General features: G+C 39.5%; 3 protein-coding genes across 4 annotated transcripts in view; 1 reads left to right on the top strand and 2 right to left on the bottom strand.

The window, feature by feature from the left end:
- LOC134803756 (uncharacterized) overlaps window positions 1-26,242 on the bottom strand; it is a 102,374-nt gene extending 76,132 nt beyond the window's left edge. Inside the window, exon 1 of the mRNA XM_063776592.1 lies at window positions 24,106-26,242. Coding sequence (XP_063632662.1) covers window positions 24,233-25,210 — 978 coding nt within the window. The 5' untranslated portion in view covers window positions 25,211-26,242 and the 3' untranslated portion in view covers window positions 24,106-24,232. The remainder of the gene's footprint in view (window positions 1-24,105) is intronic.
- LOC134803704 (lysosomal alpha-mannosidase-like) overlaps window positions 1-27,235 on the bottom strand; it is a 128,031-nt gene that overhangs the window by 5,828 nt on the left and 94,968 nt on the right. Inside the window, exons 26-29 of one of the 2 annotated variants that reach the window (XM_063776504.1) lie at window positions 26,699-26,770; window positions 4,688-4,773; window positions 3,568-4,032; window positions 2,095-2,269 (exon numbers count right to left, since the gene is read on the bottom strand). In XM_063776504.1, coding sequence (XP_063632574.1) covers window positions 2,095-2,269; window positions 3,568-4,032; window positions 4,688-4,773; window positions 26,699-26,770 — 798 coding nt within the window. The other variant, XM_063776505.1, reaches the window with a different exon arrangement.
- On the top strand, window positions 10,439-12,810 carry LOC134803839 (uncharacterized). Its single transcript, XM_063776661.1, has 2 exons — window positions 10,439-11,120; window positions 11,493-12,810. The coding sequence occupies exons 1-2, from the start codon at window positions 10,466-10,468 to the stop codon at window positions 12,557-12,559; spliced, it is 1,722 nt and encodes a 573-aa protein (XP_063632731.1). The 5' UTR covers window positions 10,439-10,465; the 3' UTR covers window positions 12,560-12,810.

Here is a 27,235-nt window from a genome sequence, read left to right on the forward strand (position 1 = left end):
AAGTGTAATAAAGTGCATTGTTACTTTAGTGACTTTTGCTTGTCACCCGACGATAGAAGTGTTGTGCAGTGCTATAGTGCTCAGTTAGTGGCCCAGCGCACCTCCAGAATATCTAAGTACATCATTATCAAGGCACGTCGCACATATTGTGAGTTTATAGTAATTTCTAAGTAATTTACGAAAGTGTTTTATATATATCTGCTATTTAGTTAACACTTGACCTGTATTGTTACAGGTGCCTTTTTATTTAAATCAATAAACACCCATCGTCGTCCCTGATGGTACCTGCCTTTGATTGCCACCATCCCAAGTGAGGCTCCATCATCTACCCCCTCACAATCTATGATGATGATGATGATGATCCTTCCGGGCGGTTTCGACCAAGGCGACTTCGACTCCTAGTTAGCTCGGCGCTCGTGCGCCCGAATATGGCTGACGTAGCTGATCTTTGAGGTGAACTCCCGCGCACATTGAGGGCACGTGAGAACACCAGCCACATAGTGGTAAATCTATAGTTATATACAAAATGGACAAAAAAATAAGTGCATTCCCGTTGCCAGGGAGGTTTTAGGATTATAGCGATTTCGGGGTTGGTCCCATAGTATAAGTTGCTCAGTATAATCCCGAAACCACCCTGGCAACAGGAATGCAATATCTTTTTGGCCACCGTGTATTAGTTATAGGTAGGTATATATTTTAACTCAAGAACCACCGACCCATCTCACTTCTGAGCCATGTCTATAAGCTGTTTTCAAGAGTCATTACGAACCGTCTCGCACGCAGGCTAGATGACTTCCAGCCTCCTGAACAAGCCGGTTTCCGAAGAGACTTTAGTACCGTAGACCACATCCATACGCTCCGTCAGGTAATACAGAAGACTGAGGAGTATAACCTGCCTCTCTGCATAGCGTTTGTGGACTACGAGAAAGCCTTCGATTCGATCGAAACCTGGGCCGTACTACAATCTCTCCAGAGGTGCCAAGTGGATTACCGCTATATCGAAGTGCTGAAGTGTTTGTACGAGAACGCCACTATGTCAGTCCGACTCCAGGACCAGAACTCGAAACCTAGGTATTCCGTTGCAGCGGGGAGTCAGGCAAGGCGATGTTATTTCTCCTAAACTGTTAACCGCTGCATTGGAGGATGTTTTCAAGGCTCTGGACTGGAGAAGGCTTGGCATCAACATAAACGGCGAGTACATCACTCACCTTCGGTTTGCGGACGATATAGTAATCTTGTCTGAGACTACGGAGGATTTGAGTATGATGCTCGATGACCTCAGTAAAGCTTCCGAGCGAGTTGGTCTGAGGATGAACATGGACAAGACGAAGATCATGTCAAATGCCCGTGTAGAACCAACTCCTGTTACAATCGGAGACTTTACACTTGAAGTTGTAGACGATTATATATACCTAGGACAGACTGTCCAGTTAGGTAGGTCCAACTGCGAGAAAGAGGTTAATCGACGAATCCGACTCGGTTGGGCAGCGTTTGGGAAGCTACGGCACATCTTTTTGTCCAATATTCCGCAGTGTCTCACAACAGTGGTCGAAGACGTCACAACGCAGTGGTCGAAGACGAAAGTCTTCGACCAGTGTGTGTTGCCAGTGATGACATATGGAACTGAAACGTGGCCGCTTACTGTGTGCCTCATAAGAAGGCTCAAAGTCACCCAAAGGGCAATGGAAAGGGCTATGCTTGGAGTCTCTCTGCGTGATCGCATCAGAAATGAGGCCATCCGCAGCAGAACCAAAGTAACCGATGTAGCCCTCCGAATCGCTAAACTTAAGTGGCAGTGGGCGGGGCACATTGCCCGTAGAACCGATGGCCGTTGGGGCGGAAAGGTTCTCGAGTGGCGACCACGTACCGGAAGGCGCGGCGTGGGTAGACCCCCCACAAGGTGGACTGACGACCTGGTTAAGGTCGCAGGAGTCCGCTGGGTGGCGCAAGACCGGTCAATGTGGCACTCTTTGGGGGAGGCCTATGTCCAGCACTGGACGTCCTTTGGCTGATATGATGATGATGATGATGATGATGATATATTTTAATAACAGTGTACCTAGTAGAATAGATAATACGTGATAATATACTTACACAGCTGATCCCTTATCTTCGCTAATCTTCTTCGGTCTCTTTTGCCACCGTGGTCGAGGTTTAAACGCTTTCTTGAAGCTCTTCATTTTGACTGCAGTCTTTTTCTTGTAATACATCTCATACATAGACTTTGTGACCCCATCATCTGTTTCATCAGGGTTGATGTCGGTACCCTCTGTAATACGTGGAATCCATACTTTAATATTATAAAGGCGGAAGTGTGTCTGTCTATCTATCTGTCTGTCTGTTACCTCTTCACGCTTAAGCAGCTGAACCGATTTAGTTGAAATTTGGTAAATATAGAGATAGTTTGAGCCCCGGGGAAGGACATAGGATAGTTTCTATGTCGGAAATCATCCCTGAAGAGAGTGCAAAGGGGGGTGGAATTGAAAAAGTGTGAATTGCCTAATAATTGAAGTAAGCAATGCGCGAATTGAATGATTGCTATAAGCATTATCCAGGCGCTATACCTACTTTAGCTGCTGTCACTAATTCCACGCAGACGAAGTCGCGGGCAAAAGCTAGTTACTGTATACAAAGGACTAGAACCAGTAATACATTACGATTACGACACAAGTGCGAAAAGTGTTTGTGTGCTTCAATTTATCGCCACTCGTTACGAATTTCCTTCTTTTCGCACTTGTATCGAAATGTGCTATTGGAACATAATAAATTCCTCATAGGTGATGTGATGTGAAAAGCAGTATGTGTCACATGGTAGCAAAATTATTTCCACCTTGGGCGTTAACACCTTAATCCCTCACTACGCCCAGGATTCTATTTTAATGAATGAATGAAATGAATGAATGAATGAAAACATTTATTTTCAGGCAACTATTGGCCCATAGATAAATACCTTAAAACTAGCATACATATTATTACAAAATATATCTTAAAACTAAAAACACAATTATGGCTGCGATGCAGTTCGCAACCCCGCAGTGTCGGGGAGCCGCTACGCTCGGGCAATTGTAGAACCCTTCGCTTTGTTCAGGATCCAATGTACACCCTCGCCATAAGTATGTCATTTTGCTCCCTTGTGACACAATAATTATACTATTACCGTGACGGTCAAATGTGACCGTCACGGTAATAGTATATTGTGTGTGTGTCTGTGTGTGTGTGTGTGTGTGTGTGTGTGTGTGTGTGTGTGTGTGTGTGTGTGTGTGTGCGTGCGTGCGTGCGTGCGTGCGTGCGTGCGTGCGTGCGTGCGTGCGTGCGTGCGAGCGTACGTGCGTGCGTGCGTGCGTGCGTGCGTGCGTGCGTGCGTGTGTGTGTGTGTTGAACATGGTAAATTGTTACAAATGTAGTGCATAATTATTTTCCATCGTATTTTCACGGAAACGTACGAACGTATCTTGCTGTTTCAGTCAGTCTCGGTACAAAAAGTACTGAGGTTGACTGAAGTAGCATGACAAATACGAACGTTTCCGAGAAAATACGATGGAAAACAATTATGCACCACATCTGTACCTGCTGGACGCTTCTGACTATCCTTTTGACTCGACCGTATCGAAGATACATCTTCGAAAGTATCCAAAGCCTTCAATTCACTTTCAAACTTTCTTCTTTTCCCCAATGATTTCTCTGTTGTCAGTCCAGAATTATCTCCTAATGCAAAATACTTCTTAACATCAGTTTTATTTGTAAATACATCTGTTTCTTCAAAATTGCCTTCTGTCGTCAGTTCTATAGTTTCATCATCTACATCAGTGACATTACCAAATATGGAATCGTTAAAGTCAGACTCATTCGTCTGTTCGTCAGCTTCAGTGGTAATTTCTTTGGCTTCGGAGTCAACGAAGTCGTTATCAACGAGGTTTTCAGATATGTTGATGTCCCGTTTCTTTCTGTTTTCGTATCTTGTTGTTCTCTTGTGTTTGTTGCGTCGCTCGGATCTTTTGTCGGAGAAGTCGGGGTCTTGTTCCGGCTCAGCTTCTGCAAGTGTTATACAATTTATAGTTTGTCAAAGGACTGTCTCATTTCAATCATAGACAGAGATAATCATACTATCTTTGTCTTACACTAGTACTAGCACCCAAAAGAAGAGGATGAGTATAGTTTTCCTGGTTCTTAATGGCAAATTGGTTTGACCAACTATATTTGTTTTTTTCATGTGTTGCAATGTGCGCTTTGGTAGAAGAATAAACTGTTATTTTTAATCTTAGTTTATCTTACCCCTTCTAATACATACTTCAGACACAGAATAAGTAATAGTACTACCGTACAGGAAGGACACTTCCTACAAAACCGAAGTTTGACAGCGATTCAGGGACGAATCATCCCTTTCGGCTATTTAGGGTTGTCAAAATTCAAGCCATTATCTTATCTGTGGTCGTGCACGCAAAGGGACGTCAAGTTGTGTCAACCCTAATAATTGCTCGGAGCAATGCTGAACCGAACGGAGCCGAGTTTGCCCGAAGTCGCAGGAGTGTCTCCCCACTGCTTCAGAGAAAAAAATAATTTCAATTTAATTCCGCAATATGGCGCGTGATAATATATTACTGGTCAGGCTTTAACTATCCATCGGGGGACCTTATGCCTTTCGAAATAAGGTTCACGAACTGTCAGTTAACAGTGTGGTCGATGGTACCTGAATCCTTATGTGCAGATTTCTCGTCTTCCACGTAATCCACGTCTTCTGACATAATACCGTCGTCTCCGCCGGTGTACACGTATCTAAAATGCAATATTATTAATTATCTGAAGATTTCAAATATTAAGTTCATTATTTTATTTATATACGAATAAGACAATAAAAAGACAAATAAATAACGTATGAACTAAATATATCTAAAAATAAAACTAAATTAAAACTAAGAACCCTAATATAAATATAGGTATCTAAAATTAAACAAGGAATATAAAAACTAGGTACGGAAAGAGGCTTCCCCGCGCTACACATACATTCAAATTCTATGCTTCGGCAGAAGGGAAATAGTACGAATGCCGTCTCCCTTACCGGTGTTGCTCGAAGCCTTAGCTCTTTCGATCCTAATATGTGCAGAAAAAAAGTGTCTCCAAAAGTTCATACATTTTTTGTTACGATCATAGAAGGTTGTATTGAAAACGCAACGAAATGGACCAAAACAATTGAGTAGGTAAGTACATTTTTTCTCAGTAAAAATGGAAAGAGCTCGTGATTCGTTCGTGGTTTGTTTGCTTGTTTTTAACGGCCTCCTAGCCTAGTCGGTAGTGACCCTGCCTACGAAGCTGGAGGTCCCGGGTTCGAATCCTGGTAAGGGCATTTATTTGTGTGTTCATCACAAATATTTGTTCCTGAGTTATGGATGTTTTCTATGTATATACCAGAGTGGCCACTTTCTGGAAAACCGGGAAAACCGGGAAAAGTCAGGGAATTTCGCTAGTCATGGAAAAGTCAGGGAATTGTCAGGGAAATTTAATGGAGGTCAGGGAATAAAAATTGTCTCTGTATGTACATAATAAAATAAAATAAAAAATATTAATTTTACCATCTGCAAACATTATATATCTACTATAATTAGTCTAACGCATTCACTGCCAGGGGGCGCGGCCTAGGAACAAACTTGTATGACGGTGGACGCACATTTGCATCAGCGGCAGTGAATGTGGTAACCTGTTCACTTTAGAAAACCGCGCAAACGATGTACAGATTAGCCGTTTGGCACACGCATACTAGAGGTCACAACAAAATTTTTGACCCGCGGTTCCTAAAAATAATTACCCTTAGGAGGGGAGTGCTGAGTCATTGTTTTTTTTGTATGGGAAAGATAATATTTTTTTCAGAAACCTATCGTGTATGGTATCATATGAAAAAGCTTTTTGAGGCGATTCTAAAACTATACCACATCCACACAACTATACCTATTAAATTAAAACAAAAATAATTTTCAAAACATACCAAGTTCGGGCTTCTCCAGATACGATATGGCTGATTTTTTTTGTACAATATACCACAAATGATACGTGAGCATATCTAACCCTAATAAAGCAATTTTGAAAATAATTTCATTTAGTATTTTTTTTTATTTTTCAATAATACTAAGTGATACAGTCCTACTTCAGTACCTATTCTACGAGACTTAATGGAACTGTACTGCAGATACGGTGCATATTAATCATAAAATGATACGTAATATCCATATATCCAACGGGGAATACCTCAGTATTGAAGTAGACAGTAGTACTGTGTCACTATGTAATAATGAAAAAAAAAAACACTAAATGAAATTATTTTTTAAATTGGTTATTTGGGGTTACATATGAAGATATCACGTATCAGTGGTATATTGTACAAAAAAAATAAGCCATATCGTATCTGGAGGAGCCCAAACTAGGTATGTTTTGAAAATTATTTTTGTTTTAATAGAAAAAAATGGCTGAAATGAAATGATGTGGTATATTTTTAGAATTGCCTCAAAAAGTTCCTTCATATAATACCATACACTATTGCTTTCTAAAAAATTTTTTTTGTTCTCATAAAAAAAAACAATAACTCTGCACTCCCCTCCTATGGATTTTTTTTTAGGAACTGTGGGTCAAAAATTTTATTTTGGTTTCTAGTATGCGTGTGCTAAACGGCTAACCTGTACATCGATTTGCGGTTTTCTATGAAATTGGGGTCGTACGTCTGCCGCTAAATAGGTTAATAATAGGTAACGTTATGTTCTACCACGGTGGTATAGACAAAATAAATATTTAAAAAAAAATGATCCACGCGGCTCGTAATGCTCACTCCTTGTACACGGAGGAGCTACACAAAAAAATGGAAAATTTAAGTCCAGAGGCGAAAATCAGAGCAGAAAAAAGAAATAATGCGGAAATGGTCAGAGAACTAGAAACAAAAAGGCGAAAATGGGAAAACATAAACACATGGATAGGTAAAAAATCCAATAACATAGATAAAACAATAATACAATATTTGGGCAGAAACAATGATATATATTCGATATGTAATAATTTCACTAAAACCTTCACACAAGAAATAGAAAATATTAAGCACCAATGCGATGTAACTTTTCTGAACAGGGCTGAGTACGTCAATGACTGTACACTATCCTTTAGATTTAAAAAAATATCACATAAAGAAATAGAGAAAATCATAGATTGCCTGTCAATGGAAAAGTCGCCCGGATACGATGAGATTAGAGTGCAAGATATTAAATTTGTCAAGGAAAAAATTAGCCCAATTCTAGCTAGATTCATTAACTTGTGTGTCGAAAGGTCATCGTACCCGGATGACTTAAAATACTCGATCATTAGACCTATATACAAAAGCGGTTGTCATATGAATTACTCTAATTACAGGCCAATTGCGATATTATCTGTTATAAATAAAATTGTCGAAAAAACTATCCTCACGCAAATAACGGAGTATCTAGAACAATATAACATACTATCAATAAATCAGCACGGCTTTAGGAAACATAAAAGTACTGCTACAGCATTAGCGCAATTTTCAGACGATATATGTCATAAGTTAAACGAAAAAAATCACGTAGTTGCCATTTTTATTGATTTTAAAAAAGCTTTTGACACACTCGAACACAGTGTGCTTTTAAAAGCTATGTTCGAGTGTGGCATTCGCGGCTTGGTTAACGACTGGTTTAAACAATACCTAACTAACCGCAAAATGATAACTGAGATCTTAAAGGTGCGCGGCGACGAAGCGCTGATAACAGGCGGCGTGCCAACCGGTTCTGTATATGGGCCAATAGGCTATATAATGCACGTAAACAGTATTGGTAGTATAGTAGAAAATTGTAGTATGTATATGTATGCAGACGATATGTGTATATTTTACGCAGACAAAGATCAGCAAAAAATAGAACAGTGTATACAATCGGATTTAGAAAACATAATAAAATGGTCACATGACAACGGTATCATTATAAATATGTCTAAAACAAAAGCTATGCACATATCGTCTACACATTACCAGAAAAAATGTAAACATTATAATATTATAGGGCACACATACGACTGCTTACATAAACTAAAAGACAACTGTAACTGTAACATAATTGAGTTTGTTGAATCATATAAATATTTAGGGTTAATAATAGACAGGACATTTAACTGGAAATTACAAGTACAAGCATTATGTAACAAATTGAGATATATTTACGTAACTTTCCAACAACTTAAAAAATATGTAAATCGTAAAACCATGCGAACACTTTACTTTGCCCTAGTGGAATCACACATAGATTATGGATTAATAGCATATGGTCGTACATTTAAAACACAACTAGATATGATTAGAAAGCTACAGATTCGGTATTTAAAATTATTAGTTAATCCTAAACAGAAAAAAACTTGTAACAAAGATTATGATCAGCTGTTTAGATTGTGTAATATTCTACCCGTAAATGAAAAATTTAAGTTATTTGTAGCATCTCATAATTATAGTACAAAGTCATTTCCATGTAAAACACAGAATAAAGATAAAGTGACAAGAAGAAAACCTAAACTATTCTTAGAAAATTTTACTCCCATTAATTACTATGGAGAGCGGACGTTTCAATATTTGGTACCTAAAATATTTAATGCACTTCCAGAAAAACTATTTGCTAAAGAGATAAGCCCACATACCTTTAGAACAAGTGTTAAGAAATATTTAATAGATATTTGCCCACAGGAACAGTAGAGAGGGGTCAACTTATTATGGAAACTTATAAAAGTGGACCCGTCTTTGCTGGCCCTGAAGGCCTATAATAGAATAACTAGATTTAAATTTGCATGCTTAGTTATTAAGTTAAAATAATACAGCATGTTTATAAATATTTAACTGACACAAACATGTATATCAAGAGCTTTACTAACTGCCATCAAACTGTTTTGCAGTTTGGCAGTCCTATTTCAATGTAAAACATTTGTACTGTGTCTTATGAAAAAAAAAAAAAAAAAAAAAAAAAAAAAATTAAAGATGAGCTGCCAAAGAAGCTGCGTTATTGGAAAAACAGATTACCAAGTTGTAATAGATTTTGTTATTATTTTATATCAAAAAATTGTTTAAGGCCTCGTATGTATAAGTTACTCTTATGGTTTAGTATGTGCACTAGTGCTGCACTCTGGCGGCAGAACATTGCAGTAATAAGTACTCCCTATTATTTTTTATCGGGCTATTTCGTTCAATCATGTATCGAGTACGACCACGGTCTTTTAAATATAATGAATTTTAACTTTTTTTTATTTTGCTTTATTAAAACAAATAGTTTTTCTTACTAAACTGCTTAACACATTCACTGCCCCCAACGCACATGTGCGTTCACCGTCATACAAGTTTGTTCCTAGGCCACGCCCCCTGGCAGTGAATGCGTTAAGTATTAAGTAACATCAATTTCAAGGACATTGGGCGTTGAAAGCCCCTTAATTTGTGTATAAAAGCGGTTTTATGACATTTTTTCCACGATTTTAACAAGTCTACAAAATGTTCGGTTTCGACAAAAAAACATGTTTCGGTCGGACAAGTAGTTTTGTTTCAGTTATACCCAAGATTTTTAACCGACTTCAAAAAATTAGGTTTCTCAATTCGTCGCTTTTGTACCATAATACGCAAAACGTTTTGAAGTCTAGTACTTACTAATACGATTAAGGCCCGTTCATCCGTATAAAGTGTTCCCTTTAGTATTTCTCGCTGGATTATATTATATGATACATTTAATATCCAATAAATTCAGTAGTCAGAGGTACTGTTTCAATTGGTTTTTCCTGTACAGCTTTTAACAAAAATGCTCAAAGATTAAATGAATTATTGGGTAATTGTATGAACTGTTGTATGAACTGTGATAGCAAATTACAATTTATAAATACAATGAAACAGTACACAAACGTCACCTGACGTAGGATGTGAACCCACGACTTCCGTCTAACTATGCTTTCGCTCTTACCAACTGAGCTATTCAGATTCTCCAAAAACTCAAAAATGTATTCCAATTATATATTTTATATTTATTACATTTAAGATTATGGTCAGGGAAAAACCTGAAAAAACGCCTGGAAAACCGGGAAAAGTCAGGGAATTTTGGTTATAGTAAAGAGTGGTCACCCTGTATACGTATTTATATATATAAGATAAGATAAGATAAGATAAGACCTTTATTTGCATACCAGTATGTTACATATAGGTTACATAATGGACCCTGGAAGGGTATAACAAAACATTGTTAATTAACTACTTATTACTAATTCCAACCAAGAACAAAAAATATTTTAAGTTAATAAAGAATAACTTAGCATCTTTTTGTTATAATTATAACTATACTTATGAACTAGAATGTACTAAACCTATATTGTTATATATTATCATCCTCCATAAATTCAGTTATTGAATAATAATAATAATAATAATAATGTTGTCGAGCGTGAGTGCGAGTCCATCGAACCTATGGGGGCAGTCACCATCAGCCCCGATGACGTAAGTTGTGCCATTCGCACGGCCCAGAACTGGAAAAGTCCTGGGCCGGATGGATTGCACAACTTCTGGCTAAAATGGTTCCGATGCTCACACTCCTGCTTGGCAGCACAATTTCAACAAGCCCTCGAGCTTGGTTCTCCCCCACCTTCCTTAACAACTGGTGTCACCTTCCTGCTCTATAAGTCCGGTAGTACCACGGAAGCGAAGAACTACAGACCCATCACATGCTTGCCTACACTCTACAAGCTCCTTACATCCATTTTGAGAGCAAAAATCAACGCGCACATTGTCGCAAACAATATTTTGGCCTCTGCTCAAAATGGATGTAGGGTTGGGTCCCGTGGTACTAAAGAGCTCCTCCTCATAGACATGACCATCTGCCAACAAATCCGGAGGAACAGGGGGGCCCTCTCAGCAGCCTGGATTGACTACAAGAAGGCCTATGATTCGGTGCCTCACTCATGGCTGGAGAGGATCTTAGAGCTGTATAAAGTTGATACAGCTTTAAGAGCCTTTCTAAGCGCATGTATGAGGCAATGGACCACAGTCCTTCGTCAACCAGGAGGCGGGGATGAGAGCCCTGGCCCGCAGGATTTTATAAGGATTGAGCGAGGAATATTTCAGGGTGATAGCCTGAGTCCTCTGTGGTTCTGCCTAGCTCTGAATCCTCTCAGTACCTTGCTGAAGGATTTAGAACTAGGTTGCCGGCTTCGGAGAGGGGGTGAAGTCATTTCTCACCTTCTGTACATGGATGATCTCAAATTATTTGCACCAAATAGCCAAGACTTGGTGGAGCTACTGAAAACTACCGAAGTCTTCAGTAATGCCATCAACATGGAGTTTGGTGTCGATAAATGTGCGGTTATGCATGTACAGCGGGGGAAAGTTGTAAATTCAACAAATTTACAACTTTCTGAGACAATGTCTTTCAGATCCATCTCTGAATCAGAAACCTATAAATACCTTGGCATGTCACAGTCGTTGGGTATTGAGGAAGAAGGTATTAGACGGTCGGTGAAGGAGCGCTTTTTCAGTCGGCTCACAAAAGTCCTTAACAGTCTTTTGTCAGGAGGCAACAAAGTGCGCGCCTTCAACGCCTGGGTAATGCCCCTACTCACATACTCCTTTGGCATACTAAGGTGGACTCAGACCGAGCTGGACGCCCTGGATCGGAGGGTCCGGTCACTGCTCACCACACATCGCATGCTACACCCACGCTCGTCAGTTATGAGATTGTACATCCCACGGAAGTGTGGAGGCCGAGGCTTCCTAAACGCCAAGGATCTCCACAACCGCGAGGTGTACAATCTCAGGAATTATTTCCTTAACAACGAGTGTGGGATGCATCGTGATGTGGTGGCAGTAGACAGGAACCTCACGCCGCTCTCCTTGGCAAACGAGAACTGGCGCAAACCTGTGGTACTAAGTACTGCGGATCGCAAGGCGGCATGGGAGAGTAAGGTGCTACACGGGCGGTTCTACAAGGCCCTCACGGGACCCGATGTGGACCTGCTCGCGTCGGTGAACTGGTTACGATTCGGGGACCTCTTCGGAGAAACCGAGGGTTTTGCCTGTGCAATTGCGGACGAAGTGATGATGACGAACAACTATCGGAAATATATCCTGAAGGACGGTACGGTCGACATTTGTCGGGCATGCCGCCGTCCCGGAGAGTCACTCAGGCATATTATCTCCGGTTGTTCTCATCTTGCTAACGGCGAGTACTTGCACAGACATAACCTCGTAGCCAGAATTATTCACCAGCAACTTGCCCTCCTATACGGCCTTGTGGACCGCGAAGTGCCGTACTACAAGTACTCACCTGCGCCAGTTCTCGAAAATGGTCGTGCCACGCTCTATTGGGATCGATCTATCATCACTGACAGGACTATTGTAGCCAATAAGCCTGACATCGTGCTGATAGATCGATCGCAGCGCCGGACCGTGCTCGTCGACGTCACCATCCCCCATGATGAGAATCTCGTGAAGGCCGAGAAGGACAAGTCCAGCAAGTACCTAGACTTAGCCCACGAGATAACCGCTATGTTATCTACGGGATGTTGACTCGACGATCATTGTTCCTATAGTCGTGTCAGCGAACGGTCTCATAGCGAAGAGTCTCGACCAACACCTAGAGAGACTCTCGCTGGGTGGTTGGATCAAGGGTCAGATGCAGAAGGCGGTAATTTTGGACACGGCGCGTATAGTACGTCGATTCCTCACTCTGCGGCCCTGACCACCGGCAGCTTGGACCCTGCCCCGCTGCCGGCGGCACCCTAGGTTAGGTTTTTTATAATGTGTTTATATATTTTTGTTATGTTTTGTAAGTGTTTTTATATTTTACTTTTATACTCACATTGTAAAACCCTAACCTAAGACCCTAATTGAATAAAGAGAATAATAATAAATTCTTTATTTGGCAGACAAGAAACCCAAAAAAATAAATACAATACAATATAATAAAATGTGTAAAAGTAGATATAAAATACAGTAAAACTTACAACCTAAAACAATGAAATAAAACATTTACAAACTTTTGCACTAAAGATGGCCGTTCTCAGACCGGTGCAGTTTTCGCCAATGTTTGTTAAATTCGTCACTGTAGTCTTTAGCTACCAGTGACAGAATTTCATTGTCAGAGGCTAGCAGTCTCGCCCGGAAGGCAGCCGACCTGGCTCTCAGAATGGCGAAGAAGTCAGGGACTCTCGCGTCCGCAAACATACCTTTCGCACTGCAGAAACGCGGTAATTTCAACAAAATACGAAAGGCGTTGTTGTACTGTACCCTTAGCGCGTTGAAGGAGTGCCTGGTGTACCTATTCCAAAGCTGACAAGTATAAAAACATTGGCAAAAGGCTTTGAACAGGGTCACCTTTACCTCACTCGAGCAACGCGCAAAGCGTCGAGCCAACATGTTGCACCGAACCGCGAGAGCCCTGCGCTCCCTCTCCATATCGGCGTCATCTTTCAAGTACTCGTTCAGGATATGTCCCAAGTACTTGAAGCTCGTTACAACCCGAATTGGCGCACCACTCATACACACCGTAGGTATCACCTCCGGACCCTTCCCTGACCTAAAAACGAGCATTTCCGTCTTAAGCACGTTATATTTTAGGCCATGCGTACTGGCATAGTGTTCGCAGATCTTGAGCAGCTTTACAAGACCGTTTATCGAGGGGCTGAGAAGCACCATATCGTCTGCGTAGCTCAGATTGTTAACACATACGTTACCAATATGGCAACCGACGTTAGAGCCTCTCAGCTCCCCGATAAGGTCATTGACATATAGATTGAATAGGTCCGGAGATGTCAACCCACCTTGGCGCACTCCATAGTAACATTTATCCAGCAGCTTACATTTTAGACGGTTTATGAAGTTTGAATCAGATTTTTCAGTTTTTAAATATGTGGGGATATTATTATAAATTTTTATGGCTCTGTAATATGGTCCGTTTTTATATATTTCCAATTTAGGCTCCGGGAGTTCTATGTAATGAAGTCGTCGGGGGTTTTGGCAGAAATTAAATATATGTAGGTTCTTACGGACAAATGTAGCTATTTCCAAAATGTATAGGGAGGGGAGGGTAAGTAGGTTTAGTTTTTTAAAGTGGGGTCTGCAGCTGTGGGGTTGATGTATGTTTGATAGGATCCTAATACATTTCTTTTGCATTACGAAAACGTTTTGGATGTCAGTGCTGTGGCCCCACAAGAGGAGTCCGTAGCGTAGCCACGCGACTGCTTGCGAGTGATACGCTGCCAGCGCACACTCAAAGGTAGTGCTACTTTTTAGTACGCTGAGTGCGTAAACAAATCGAGAAAGCTTGTTTTTTTACTTGATTTACATGTGCTTTCCATGTCAGATGGCTGTCCAGTGTAAGGCCTAATAAGGTACTCTCGGTTACTTCTTTAATATTTAAGTTGTTTGTTATCGTGTTTAGGTTAATGGGTTGCTTTTGTCTGGGTTTGAACTGGATTAATTTTGATTTTTCGTTATTTATTATGAGATTGTGATCGCGTAGCCAATGAGTTATTGAATTGAAAGTTTGTTCTATGTAAGGGTTGCTGCTGTTCTTATCTGGGCATTGGAATAAGAGGGAAATGTCATCAGCAAACATAACGACTTTGTGGTTGGTAGATTTGGGAAGATCGTTTATATAAATGAGAAACAGAACGCATCCTATGACACTTGCTTGTGGGATGGAGTTCTCGATATATATTATATTGGATTTTATGTTGTGCATTGTTCTGGTCTGATGTTCAAAGTGTTCTATTTCAACATATTGTTGTCGTGACGTGAGGTATGATTTCATCCAATTTAATGCTTTACCACGTATGCCTATTCTGTTTAATTTTTGTAACAGTATGGGGTGGGAGACTCTGTCATATGCTTTGGACATATCTAATAATAATCCTACTGCGTAATGTTTATTTCTTAAATATTCAACTATTGTTTGTACGTAATTAAAAGCTGCAAGAGTAGTAGAACGTTTTTTACGGAATGCGAACTGATTATCGTTTAACAAATTATATTTTTCTAAAAAAACTGTAGATGCGGTTTGTCATACACTTTTCGAAAATTTTAGATATAACGGGGAGGAGCGCGATCGGTCTATAGTGAGCTGGATTATCTGTTTTACCACCTTTCTTTAGGACGGGTTTTATCTTGGCTATTTTCAATTTATCCGGGAAGCTACATTCATTAAAAGATTGGTTGACTAATTTTGTGATGGGTGAAGTTAGCTCATTAACACATGCTTTTATCAAGATAGAGGGTATTTCATCGATACCACAGCTTGTTTTATTGGGTAAGTGTTGTATAATATTAAATATTTCGTTTTCTGTTACTGGATTTAAGTACATGGAGTTAATGGAGGTTTGTATCGCAGGCCGGCCGGATGATACAGGCGACGCGGTGCCGCTGCTGCCATCTAGCGGGGTTTTACCTACTGAGGCATAAAAATTATTAAAGGTGTTTGAAATATCTATTGGGCATTTTATGGTATTATTTTCTATGTTGATAGTTATGTTTTTGTACTTCTGTGATGTATTTTTATTGGTAGCCTCTTTAACAATATTCCACATAGCCTTATTTTTATTTTTTGAATTAGACATTTGATTTGCTAAGGTAAGTTTTAGATTTATTGACACATTTTTAAGGATGTTTGTGTATGTGGCAACATGTTTTTTAAATTCTTTACTGTTTGTTTGGTTTGCAAGAGCTTTTAAGGATCTTTTGTTTTTACAGGCAATTTTTAATCCGGTCGTGAGCCATTTTTTTCGGACCTTATTATTGAGTTTTGAATTTTTAAGTGGAATGTGGGTGTTTAATAACATGGTTAGTACTGAATGAAATGAATTGTAGTTGCTATCAAGGTTATTTGTATCAACGAGAATATTGTTCCAGTCTACTTCACACAATGCGGATTTAAATGACATAATATTGGATACATTAAAATATCTTTTCTGTGTATAAATTGGGTTATTTGAAGGACTATTTTCATTAAACGAATACAATATGCTTTTGTGATCGGAAATGCCTAAATCTTCTACTTTTATGTCAAATGATTTGTTGTTAGTGAAAATAAAATCTATACAAGTAGAACTTAAATTAGTTTCTCTGGTGGGGTGGTCTACTATCTGATGGAGGTTATATTCTAGCATAATATTCTTCAGTCTACGATAAGTATTACAGCTTTCATTTTTGGTTATATTAAAGTCTCCAGCTAGTATAATGTGTTTTTTATTTTTTGACTTAATTTTATTCAATATCTTACTCAATATTTCAAAAAAGGTTTCAATATCTCTGTCCGGTCTGTATATAGCTATTAGTACTATGTCGGGTTTTATTTCAATGGCACAGCACTCTATGACGCATTCAACTGAGAGGTCCGCTATGTCCTGCCACGCGCTGTACTGCACCCCGTCCCGCACCAGGATCGCAGCGCCGCCGCCGCGGTGATTAACACGATTGAAGCTGGCGGCAAAGGTATGGTTATCCATTTGTATATAATCTTTTTGTTCTTGAGTGATCCATGTTTCTAAAAGGCATAATGCCTGGTACTGGTGGTCTAGTTGTAGGCTTTCAATTATGTGGGTTTTATTTTTCAAACTTTGTGTGTTTTGTACCAATATGTTGAAGTTAGACGCGAAAGGAATGGTTTTGGCTTGTTGGTCTGTCGGTCACGTCTTGTATTCGTTGGCTTGGTGTGGCAGAATTATTAACAGTTTGCGATGACTCATATGGGCACTCTTTCCCATTAATAATCAATTTGTCGTTTCGAATTATGGCGTGCTTTCCTTCACGTCTTGCTTCGCGCAAGGCATTAGTTAAATTTCGTCTGATTTTCAGAGAATCTTCATCAAGGTACTTCGTGATTGACACGCCTGTGTTTTTGAAGAACTCACAGTTTTGCAGCAAATACCTAGTCATGCTCTTACTCAAGAGCTCTATGACTAGCGGTCTTTTGTTTCCTCTTCTGCCTATGCGCTGTGTATCTTCAATATATCCGTGTAAGTTCACGTTCATTATGTCTCGAAATATATTAAGTAGTCTCCCTTGGATATTATATGCCGTTTCCCCATGCAACTCCTCAAGGCCGTGCAGCACTATTTTCTTGCAGCTATTATAAACTGGAACACTGGTTTGACTTTTGTGGTTATTTATAGAAGTTTGTATGCATTTTAGTTCAGTTTCGAGTTTCTTATTTTCGGATTCTAGAGTTTGAATCTTTTTGGTCATCTCTGATAGGTCATTCTTAATTTCAGTCTGTTCTTTAGTTATGGCATGAGTGCGTCGTAGAATATCCTCTTTAAAATTGTTAATTGCTATACTTATTTCCTGTTGAATAATAGATTTCATATCAGAGATAATGGTTTGCTTATTTTTCTCCAGTGCTTTGTTCAATATAGTTTCAAAATCTTCTAGGCATAACGCATTCGATGGTCGTTGAGGGGTAGGGGCTGATGGTGTTGATTGTGTAACACTGGCATTCATGGTATGTCCTGATATATTACAGTCGTTTATGATCTGGTCAGCCACATCCGATGACTCACTGTCCTTGTGTCTAGCAGGTTTGTTTAGGGCAGAGCGTGGTCGCAGTGACATATTTAGGGTAGATTCCGGGTTTTGAATAGGAGTTCTGCCTTGTGTCGATGTTTTAGGTTTAGGTATTTGCGATCTAAGTAGTGAATTTGAGCTCTCCATTTTTTTAGGTTTAGAAAGGCACGGCTTACAAGTCCAATTATCTTTATGCTCCTTAGACATAGTATTGTAGAAGCGCTGACTAGATACGTTAGCGCAATCTAGATCATAATTATTCTTGCATAGCGAGCAAATTAAATATTCTCTATTTGGTATAGCAACTTTGCATCTTACGCAAACCGACATCTTCTGGATGTAATTTGAAACGCCAGTCTTGACTAGTTCTCGTCGGCCTTAAAAGATGGCGCTGCGCGTCGATAACCGTATTCCGCGCTTGGGGGTCAATGTCCGGTGTGCCGCGACGCGCGTAACGATATAAATTTTCGGAGCGGCAGTTACAAAGTTTTTGAATTTTGAGGTTAAAGATGTATATCATAAAAGCGCGTAATGACACTGTAATTTCACCCGAAATGAATGTGATAGAAAGGGCACTTATTACACTGATAATTATTGTCTGAGAATGTTTGTTTTATTAAGAATGTATCGTAGTGTACATTACGGAGCCTTAATTTACTTATTAAAACCCAAAATTATATTAAAAACTATTTAATTTGACGATGAACGTCTTACATGTTCTTTATGAGAAAGTGCAAGGGGCGGGTAGATATATAAAATTATTAATATCGGTGCTGTAAGCGCCTGTTGAATGTTGAAGGCAAACAATCATCGTTTCACAGCAATCGCGGACTAGCTTCAGGAGTCTGAACATCTTCCCGCCTCGTTGAAAGGAACAGCCTTTCAAAATTTCAAATCCTCCGGTGATGGTAGAGGGCAGAGGCGAACGAGTGGTCGTCGTACGCATCCCTTTGTGGTGGTTACGTCTGCAACCCTGGCAACACCGTCGGTTCCCGGGAACAAGCGCGTAACCCTTCCAAGGCGCCAGCATAGCGGAGGCACGTGATCTTCGTGGAGCAGAACCAAGTCGCCCAAATTAAGTTTGGCAGTGTTTGTTCTCCATTTGGTTCTCTCTTGTAATTCGGATATATATTCTCTCTGCCATCTGTTCCAAAAATGCTGGCGTATCTTTTCTATCCTAGCATAACGTTGAAGAGACATCTCCTGGTGGTTCTCCAGTGCAGGCGACGGCAGTGCAGTCAGTGGTCTTCCGATCAAGAAGTGCCCTGGAGAGAGGGAAAGGAGGTCGTCAGGGGACGTAGACATGGGGCACAAGGGACGACTGTTTAGAATCGCTTCCACTTGCGCAAATAGAGTTCCTATTTCCTCAAATGTCAAATGGCTATTGCCTATTACACGTTTTATATGGTGCTTTGCGGATTTTACTCCGGCCTCCCAGATACCGCCGAAGTGAGGTGCGTAAGTTGGAGTAAATATGAACTTTATATATTCTTGATTTGCAAAATCAGACATAGGTTCCTGATTATCTTTTATGAATTGACCTATTTCTTTAGCCGCGGAGACAAAGTTTCGACCATTGTCACAGAATATTTCCGCAGGCTTGCCCCTTCGCGCAATGAACCTCCTAAGCGTCATTATAAAAGCATTTTTTGTTAGATCACTAACCGCTTCTAAGTGTAAACATTTATAGCGTAAACACACAAACAAACATAAATAGCATTTTATTAATTTAGCACCTCGACCCTTCCTATTTAAAATATGGAACGGTCCCGCAAAATCTAAACCTACTGATATAAACGGAAAATCCGCATTTATTCTCTGAGCTGGGAGATTTCCCATTTTTGGGGTCAGAGTCTGACCGCGAGCACGCCTGCATCGCATGCAATTGTTTACTGTGCGCTGAGCAAGGCGTCTTCCATTTATAGGCCATACGGTTTCTTTAACAAGAGACAACAATAATTGAGGAGGCGCGTGCATATTTTTTATGTGCACATTGGCAAATATAAGCTTTGATAAACGATGAGACGCGTGAAGCAAAATTTGGTGCTTCTTTTCATACGGATAATCAGATGCGTCGATTCGACCGCCAACCCTAATCACCTTGTCGTTATCTAAAAAAGGCGAAAGTTTTAGTATTTTAGATTTAGAGCTTAACGGCTTAGATTTAGTAAGCATCTCGTACTCATCTTGGAATGATTGTTTTTGAGCGATTAAACAGAGAAATTTAAACGATTCTGTCAACTCGTCAACAGTTAAAACACCTACTCGTTTATTTTTTGGATTTTTTAGATTAAATATCATTCTCTTAACATATGCAAACGATCTTTGCAATTTATTTAGCGTAGAATATTTTTCGAAGTATACGATGGGAGTTTCTAAATTTACAACATTACATTTAGTTTCAGGTAAGTCATCAATTTTAAGATTATTTAAAACAGGCCATTTAGATTCGTCTTCAGTTAAAAATTTAGGGCCAAATCACCACAGATCCAGCTTTGGAAGCTGGCAGGCATCCGCTCCCCGCGAAATTAAGTCAGCTGGATTTGCAGAGGTAGGCACATATCTCCACGTTGATTCTTTAGTCTTTTCTAAGATTTCATTTATGCGATTAGCCACGAATACCTTTAGTTTAGCAGATTTATTATGCAGCCAGCTCAGCACGATACTTGAGTCGCACCAATGCACGACACGATCCGGCTTGTATCTTAGAGAGTCTAGGACTGCCCTGCTGAGCCTGGCAGCGAGCAGCGCAGCACCTAGCTCCTGCCGCGGCATGGTTGTAGGCGACAGTTGGGCGACTTTTGATTTTGAGCATAGCAGCCTAACAGTGACGTCACCGTTTTCAGTCAGAGACTTCATATAAATACAGGCACCAAGGGCCGACTGTGACGCGTCACTGAAAACGTGCATTTCAATCAATTTTGGTGAATCACATAAAACTCGCCTATCTATTTTGAGATTTTGGATGAATGGTAAGTTTTCGACAAATTTTTCCCACTCTTTTTTAATATAATCCGGAACAGGTAAGTCCCAATCTACTTTAAGCTCCCATAATTTTTGTAATAGCATTTTTGGTTTAGTTATACATAGACTTAAACAACCTAGTGGGTCAAAAATTTTAAATGCGTTTGACATAATGTATCTTTTAGTTATGACATCACTCGGAATAGGATCTTTCACAGGAAAGTTTAGCGTATCATTAACTGGGCTCCATCCTAACCCGAGAGTGCTAGCTGATTCACTAATGATTAAATTTTCTTGTGTATTTATGTTAGAATCTTCAAACAGAGACGCTAAGTTACTTTTGTATTTTCTTAAATTAAAACATCCTGTCTTTAGTGCATCAGAAACTGATTTTTGTATATATTTTAATTCGTATTCACTATTGGCTCCAGTGATCAGGTCATCAACATAGAAATCTTTTTGTATTATAGTTTTGATGAGCTGATCATTCTGCTCCTCTCCTACTTGAAATAAACATCGCGTGCTCAAATAGCTCGCACTTCCGGTACCGTAAGTTAGAGTATTCAATCGCAGCGTTTTAAGGGGGCTAGACTCATCTTCTCTCCATACTATCAATTGAAGATTTCGGTCATCGTCGTGAACTTGAACCTGGCGGTACATTTTCTCGATATCGCCAGAGAGAATGTACCGGTATTGTCTCGCTCTTACAAGAATGGAGAAAAGAGAATCCTGGACATTTGGCCCCACCATAAGAATGTCATTGAGTGATTTACCAGAGGAGGAAGCAGCTGAGGCGTCATACACGACGCGCAGAGATGTAGATTCACTATTTTTAAAAACAGCATGATGGCACAAAAAGTAGTTAGGATATGGCTTGAGCAAGCTAGACTCAGACAGATGGCCTAGCTCTGCATACTCATTTATGAATGTAGTGTATTCGGATTTCAAGGTCGGATTTCGCTTGAATTTTCGTTCCAAATTTAAAAATCTTCTTTTAGCTAAGTTGTAGGAATCCCCAAGACATTCAGGTGATTCAGTTAACGGCAATTTAACGCAAAATATACCGCTATCTAATCGTATAGTGTTAGTTAGGAAATGATTTTCACATTCCTGCTCATTTTGATTTAAAGTATTTTTGTTGGGAACCTCTTCGGTCTCCCAGAATTTAGTTAGCATATTTTCGATATTTTGTTGTGATTTAGATATAATTGCATGATTACAATTGATTTTATTTTGATTTTTGTTATTTTGATCGTTAGTATTTAGATTTTTGTTATTTTGATTGTTAGTATTGGTAAATCGTCCGCATATTAACCAACCAAATTTAGAACTTCGTAGTGTAGGCATAGAGGGACCTAGAGAAAGTTTTTTGGTACCTAGAATGTCCCAAAATATGTCAGCGCCGATCAAAATCTCGATCTCGCCTGGTTGGTTAAAATCGGGATCCGCTAGTCGGATATGTTTAGGTATCTGTAGACTTTGGACATCTACTGCACGTTCACGAATGTTGCCTGTTAGCTCATTTAGCACAAAGCACGGTAATGCAAGTTTATATGGATTATGTAGTGAATGAATTTGCGTAGTACATCTTTCGACAATGTTGTCTACACATTTATTACCAGCTCCTATCAGATTTATACAGTCGATAGGATTCGATTCTATTGACAATCTTTCTTTTAGCGATTTTTTGATAAATGAAATTTCACTCCCGTTGTCTAGGAAAGCTCGTACTCTTTCCTTTTGATTTGTTTTAGGGTTACACACTTCGATTATTGCAGTAGACAAAAGCCCTCGGTTATTGTCTAAGTTAAAATAATTTGCCGCTGATGATGCGTTGCTGACCGTAGCAGCATTACTTACTATGCCCGGACTCGGCCGGCTAGGCTCGTGAAGCAAGCTGTTGTGCATCTGTTTACAATCCCGACAAGGACCTCCACGGCACTCGCTGACCGGATGACCTTGCCTAAGGCAGTTGGCACACAACTTGTAATTCGCGACGTCGGCTAATTTGTCTTTTATACTTTTAGCAGCAAAAGTAGGGCAATCGTATATTCTATGGTTGTCGCTGCATATTATACATACAGCAGTACCAGGTGTATAGTTATTTTGTTTAAAATTAGGCTTTGATTTTTGGTAAACACCTGCAAATGATTTTATTTTGTTATTATTGTAGCTATTATTTTGGTGATTAGGTGCTGGCGGACTTGGTCGTGACGTAGAAGGTAAAAATTTAGAGTTACCGGTCTCATGTTTATTGCGATTTAGTGCCTCAAGGACGTCCGCACGATTAATTAAAAATTTATGAAATTGATCCAAAGTAGGAACGTCATCGAGCGTGTTACGGTACTCTTCCCACTTCATTAAAGTTTGGCTGTCTAATTTGGGTACCTAATGATTCTCCGAAAAACTTTTAGCAGATTATCGATCCGCCGACAACGATTCGCCGAACATCGTTTCGCAGAGTTATTTATTTGTATATGTAACTTTTGGTCAACTAACGTTACGTAGACTCTTGGTTCACATACCGTTCAGTTTGCTTCTGTGTAAATTCGCAGAACTATTATTGGACGATTTCCATTTGGCAGAGTAATCGTTTCGTTTAAGCAATGTTTAGCCGAATAACGTTTCACATTTTACATATGAGTCGTTGACTACCTAAGAATCACATACTTACATCCTGCTGCCATTGTTAGTTTGTGTCATAAGCAAACTAGTAGGTACCGGTATAGAATACCGTGATTGCTTCTGGTTTGGGTTTTAATAAATTTTTTACCTAAATATGAACAAAAGCATAGGTAGGTATATTGTATCTATGCAACGTAGATTTTAATTGTATGGTCATTTGTATACCTACCTACGTGAAAATAAGTATGTAATTAAATGTATCTAAAACCATGTTTATCAGGCTCAAACTACAAGTTGTTGTGTAGGTTAGTCATATCCTAGTCTAGTGATAAATAAGAGAGTTCTGCTATAGTTCGTTTTTTTTAGCATTAGAAAGAAGGTAAGCGACGTTGAAAAAACGCTTTTTAAAAATCAGTAACTAAGTATTACTTATGAAAGCAGAAGAATATAAATGATCGTATTAGATTCGTGAATGTTACATATTTTGCCATGACTTATTTTTAAAAAGAGTTTTTCAATTCAAAGTCACGTCAAGATTGTTTACCTTTTTAGGGTTCCGTACCCAAAGGGTAAAACGGGACCCTATTACTAAGACTTCGCTGTCCGTCCGTCCGTCCGTCCGTCCGTCCGTCCGTCCGTCCGTCTGTCCGTCCGTCTGTCACCAGGCTGTATCTCACGAACCGTGATAGCTAGACAGTTGAAATTTTCACAGATGATGTATTTCTATTGCCGCTATAACAACAAATACTAAAAACAGAATAAAATAAAGATTTAAATGGGGCTCCCATACAACAAACGTGATTTTTGACCAAAGTTAAGCAACGTCGGGAGTGGTCAGTATTTGGATGGGTGACCGTTTTTTTTTTTTGCTTTTTTTTTGTTTTTTTTTTTGCATTATGGTACGGAACCCTTCGTGCGCGAGTCCGACTCGCACTTGCCCGGTTTTTTTCTAATGCTAAAAAAACGAACATTCAATATTAATGCCAAATGAACATTCGACCTATTGTGTTTCGACCAATGGTTTCTCGGGTAATTATGACAGTTACTAAATGATTATTCTACGAATAGTAAATATGCGTATCAATGTTCTGCTTATTGACTACTCTCGCAAACGACTATTATGCGTAACGAGATTCGGCGAATCGTTACTCTGCCAAACAACCCGTCTGCGAATCGTTGTCGGCGAAACAAAAATCGGCGTATTTTTTTTCGGCATATCAATAGGGCACCGTCTAATTTAGACGTCAACATGAATATAACAAGCATATCCCACTTGTCGGTCGGCTGGCCTAAACTCGACAATGCTCTCAAATTTTTAGTGACATGATCGACCAAGAAACGAAGTGCCTTTTCGGACTCGCGGGCGGGCGCTTGTATATTAAACAGTGAACTGAGGTGGTGGTTGACAAGCAACCTTTTATTATTGTAGCGGTCGCCCAGCAATTTCCAGGCTTCTTCGTAATTGGCAGACGACACCTCTAAGTTAGAAATAATTCTAGCCGCATCGCCCTCCAAGTAGGATATGAGGTAATGAAATTTATGTATAGGCTTTATACGTTCATTTTTGTGAATAAGATTTTCGAATGTATCACGAAACTCAAGCCAGCGGAAATACGCACCATCGAATTTTGAAATTTGTATTTGTGGCAATTTAAAACCTTGATCCTGATGATCGTGAGTACATTGAGCAGGCGCAGGAACGGCGACCGAATTGCGTCGTTCCATTTCAATCGTACTGTATTTTTCAATTAATGTTTTGGCCTTTGCAATGTTTGTAATAATATTTTGCTCAATCATCTCCCGTTCATCAAGCTCAGACGATAATTGGTCAGCATTCAGGACCTCAATCTCATTTTGCAATGTGTCGAACTTGGATGACAAACCCTCAAGCTTGCTAAGTTTAAGACTTAGCTCGGCCAATTCAATATTAGAAATTTCCTCCTTTGTATTCAACGTATTTATATAAATTTTAAATTTAGTAATTTGTCCTTTAATTGAACTTCGCGAAACAGTTAATTCTTTCAAGCGTTTCGCGGCCAAAGCCTTTTGTTTCTCATCCTCGCTCGACATTGTTATTATTTAGTTTTATGTAAACAAAAACTGTTAACTATAATAAAGATAACAAAAGGTTTATCTCACGCTCCTCACTACGGTGTACCTGCCGCTGGGAGTCCGGCTGCGCAAGCTCAGCTGACTGGTAGCTACTTGATATTATAACGGGACTTGCTACGCTGAGCCGCGCCGTGACGATCCTGGAATAGTCGGCGAAATACTTTAAATACAATGAAATTATTGTTGAATGAGGTAAAATGAGGGCTAATTTAAAAGATAAAACCAATTTGTAATGGTAAAATTGTTTTAGGTTAGGTAGGTTACGTTAAGTTTTAGCAAGAATTTACGTTAATTTGTCTCGAAAGTAGTTTATTTTTAATGAAATATGTAAATAATGTATAGATTGAAACTAATTAAGCATGGGCCACCATATGATTTAGATATTGTAATTGAAATATTAGGTTGAAAGTTGAAAGTACGATATTGCCAAAGAATGTAACTAGATATAAAGTGATTATTTTGACGATATTTTTGTGTATTTGCGTAGGTGGAAGTATAATATACCTCTTTAAGAGTATCTAAAGAAAATTGTTTACAATTTTGACTATTAGATAAAAGAATTGGGGCTTTGGAAGGACAAAGGAAGGGCACTTAGCTCTGGCAACTGCTTCGACGCGCAGGGTGAACTTTCGACGTTGCACTGCACTGCACTCCACAATCCAGCCAAGGTTTACTCTTCTGTCTTCTCCCAGGGAAAGGAATCTTCTAGATGTTACTGCATACGCGCCCTTGCTGCATACGCGACTTTGTACTATCGCACTTTCTTGAATTTTCTTGATTTTCGTAGGTTCCCCTTCATGGGCCACCAATTAATGTATCGTATGTGTACATTACGGAGCCTTAATTTACTTATTAAAACCCAAAATTATATTAAAAACTATTTAATTTGACGATGAACGTCTTACATGTTCTTTATGAGAAAGTGCAAGGGGCGGGTAGATATATAAAATTATTAATATCGGTGCTGTAAGCGCCTGTTGAATGTTGAAGGCAAACAATCATCGTTTCACAGCAATCGCGGACTAGCTTCAGGAGTCTGAACAAAGAATAAGCACGATAATTGTCAAAAGACTTTGATTTCACAGGACACTTTGTTTCAGATTTTAGTCTGTTTTGCAGCTATATGTTCACTTGTCCACATTTGTGCTACGTATTTATTGTTTTTAAAACACTTTAAACGCTACGAAGTACGCGGAAATCCATTATTTATAATTTATTTACTTTATATTACGCGGGAGGTTGTTGTCATGGCATAGTGTTGCCATCCATATGTGTATATTATATATATCGTCGTCTAGTACCCACAACACAAGCCTTATTGAGCTTACTGTGGGACTAGGTTGATCTGTGTAAAATTGTCCTATAATATTTATTTATTATTATGCGTCGAAATTATGTAGAAATTCACATGTGTTAAAAAATTGTGTTAAAAATGTTAAAACGTACCTGGTACTCCAGTCCATCTGCCTCGCCTCCTCTAGCCACTGATTGGCTGCGAGAGTAGTCTCTCTCACCGACCTAAAGCATACCGTCATCACTGATCATATCATATACAAGTAAGGCTAATGTGGAGAAGACCGTCTTATAATAAGAGCTTCTATCATGTAAGACCGTAGGTACTACTACTACTAGCTCCTTCGTCGCTTCTAACTCTATTGCGTTTGTACTAGAGATGCAACGGATAGTTGTTTGGCCGGATACCGGATACCGGATATTCGGCCTGACCATCGGCCGAATATCCGGTATCCGGCCGCAGAATATTCGGCCAGCGGAACTATACCTACATTTCGGTTTTTGCGTTTGAGTGCGCGTGCAAGTCAGTGGAATGTTTAAATTGTTTAAAAATAATAAACAAGTACGACTATGACCGTGTCTGTTTCTTAAATCCAATTTGTTTACTCCAAAATCAAGCAATGTTACTATCCGGTATCCGGCCGGTTAGTAGGTCACTATCCGGTATCCGGCCGGATATAAATTAATGGC

The sequence above is a fragment of the Cydia splendana genome, chromosome 27 (genome assembly GCF_910591565.1).
Source record: "Cydia splendana chromosome 27, ilCydSple1.2, whole genome shotgun sequence".
NCBI classification, from domain to species: Eukaryota; Metazoa; Arthropoda; class Insecta; order Lepidoptera; family Tortricidae; genus Cydia; species Cydia splendana.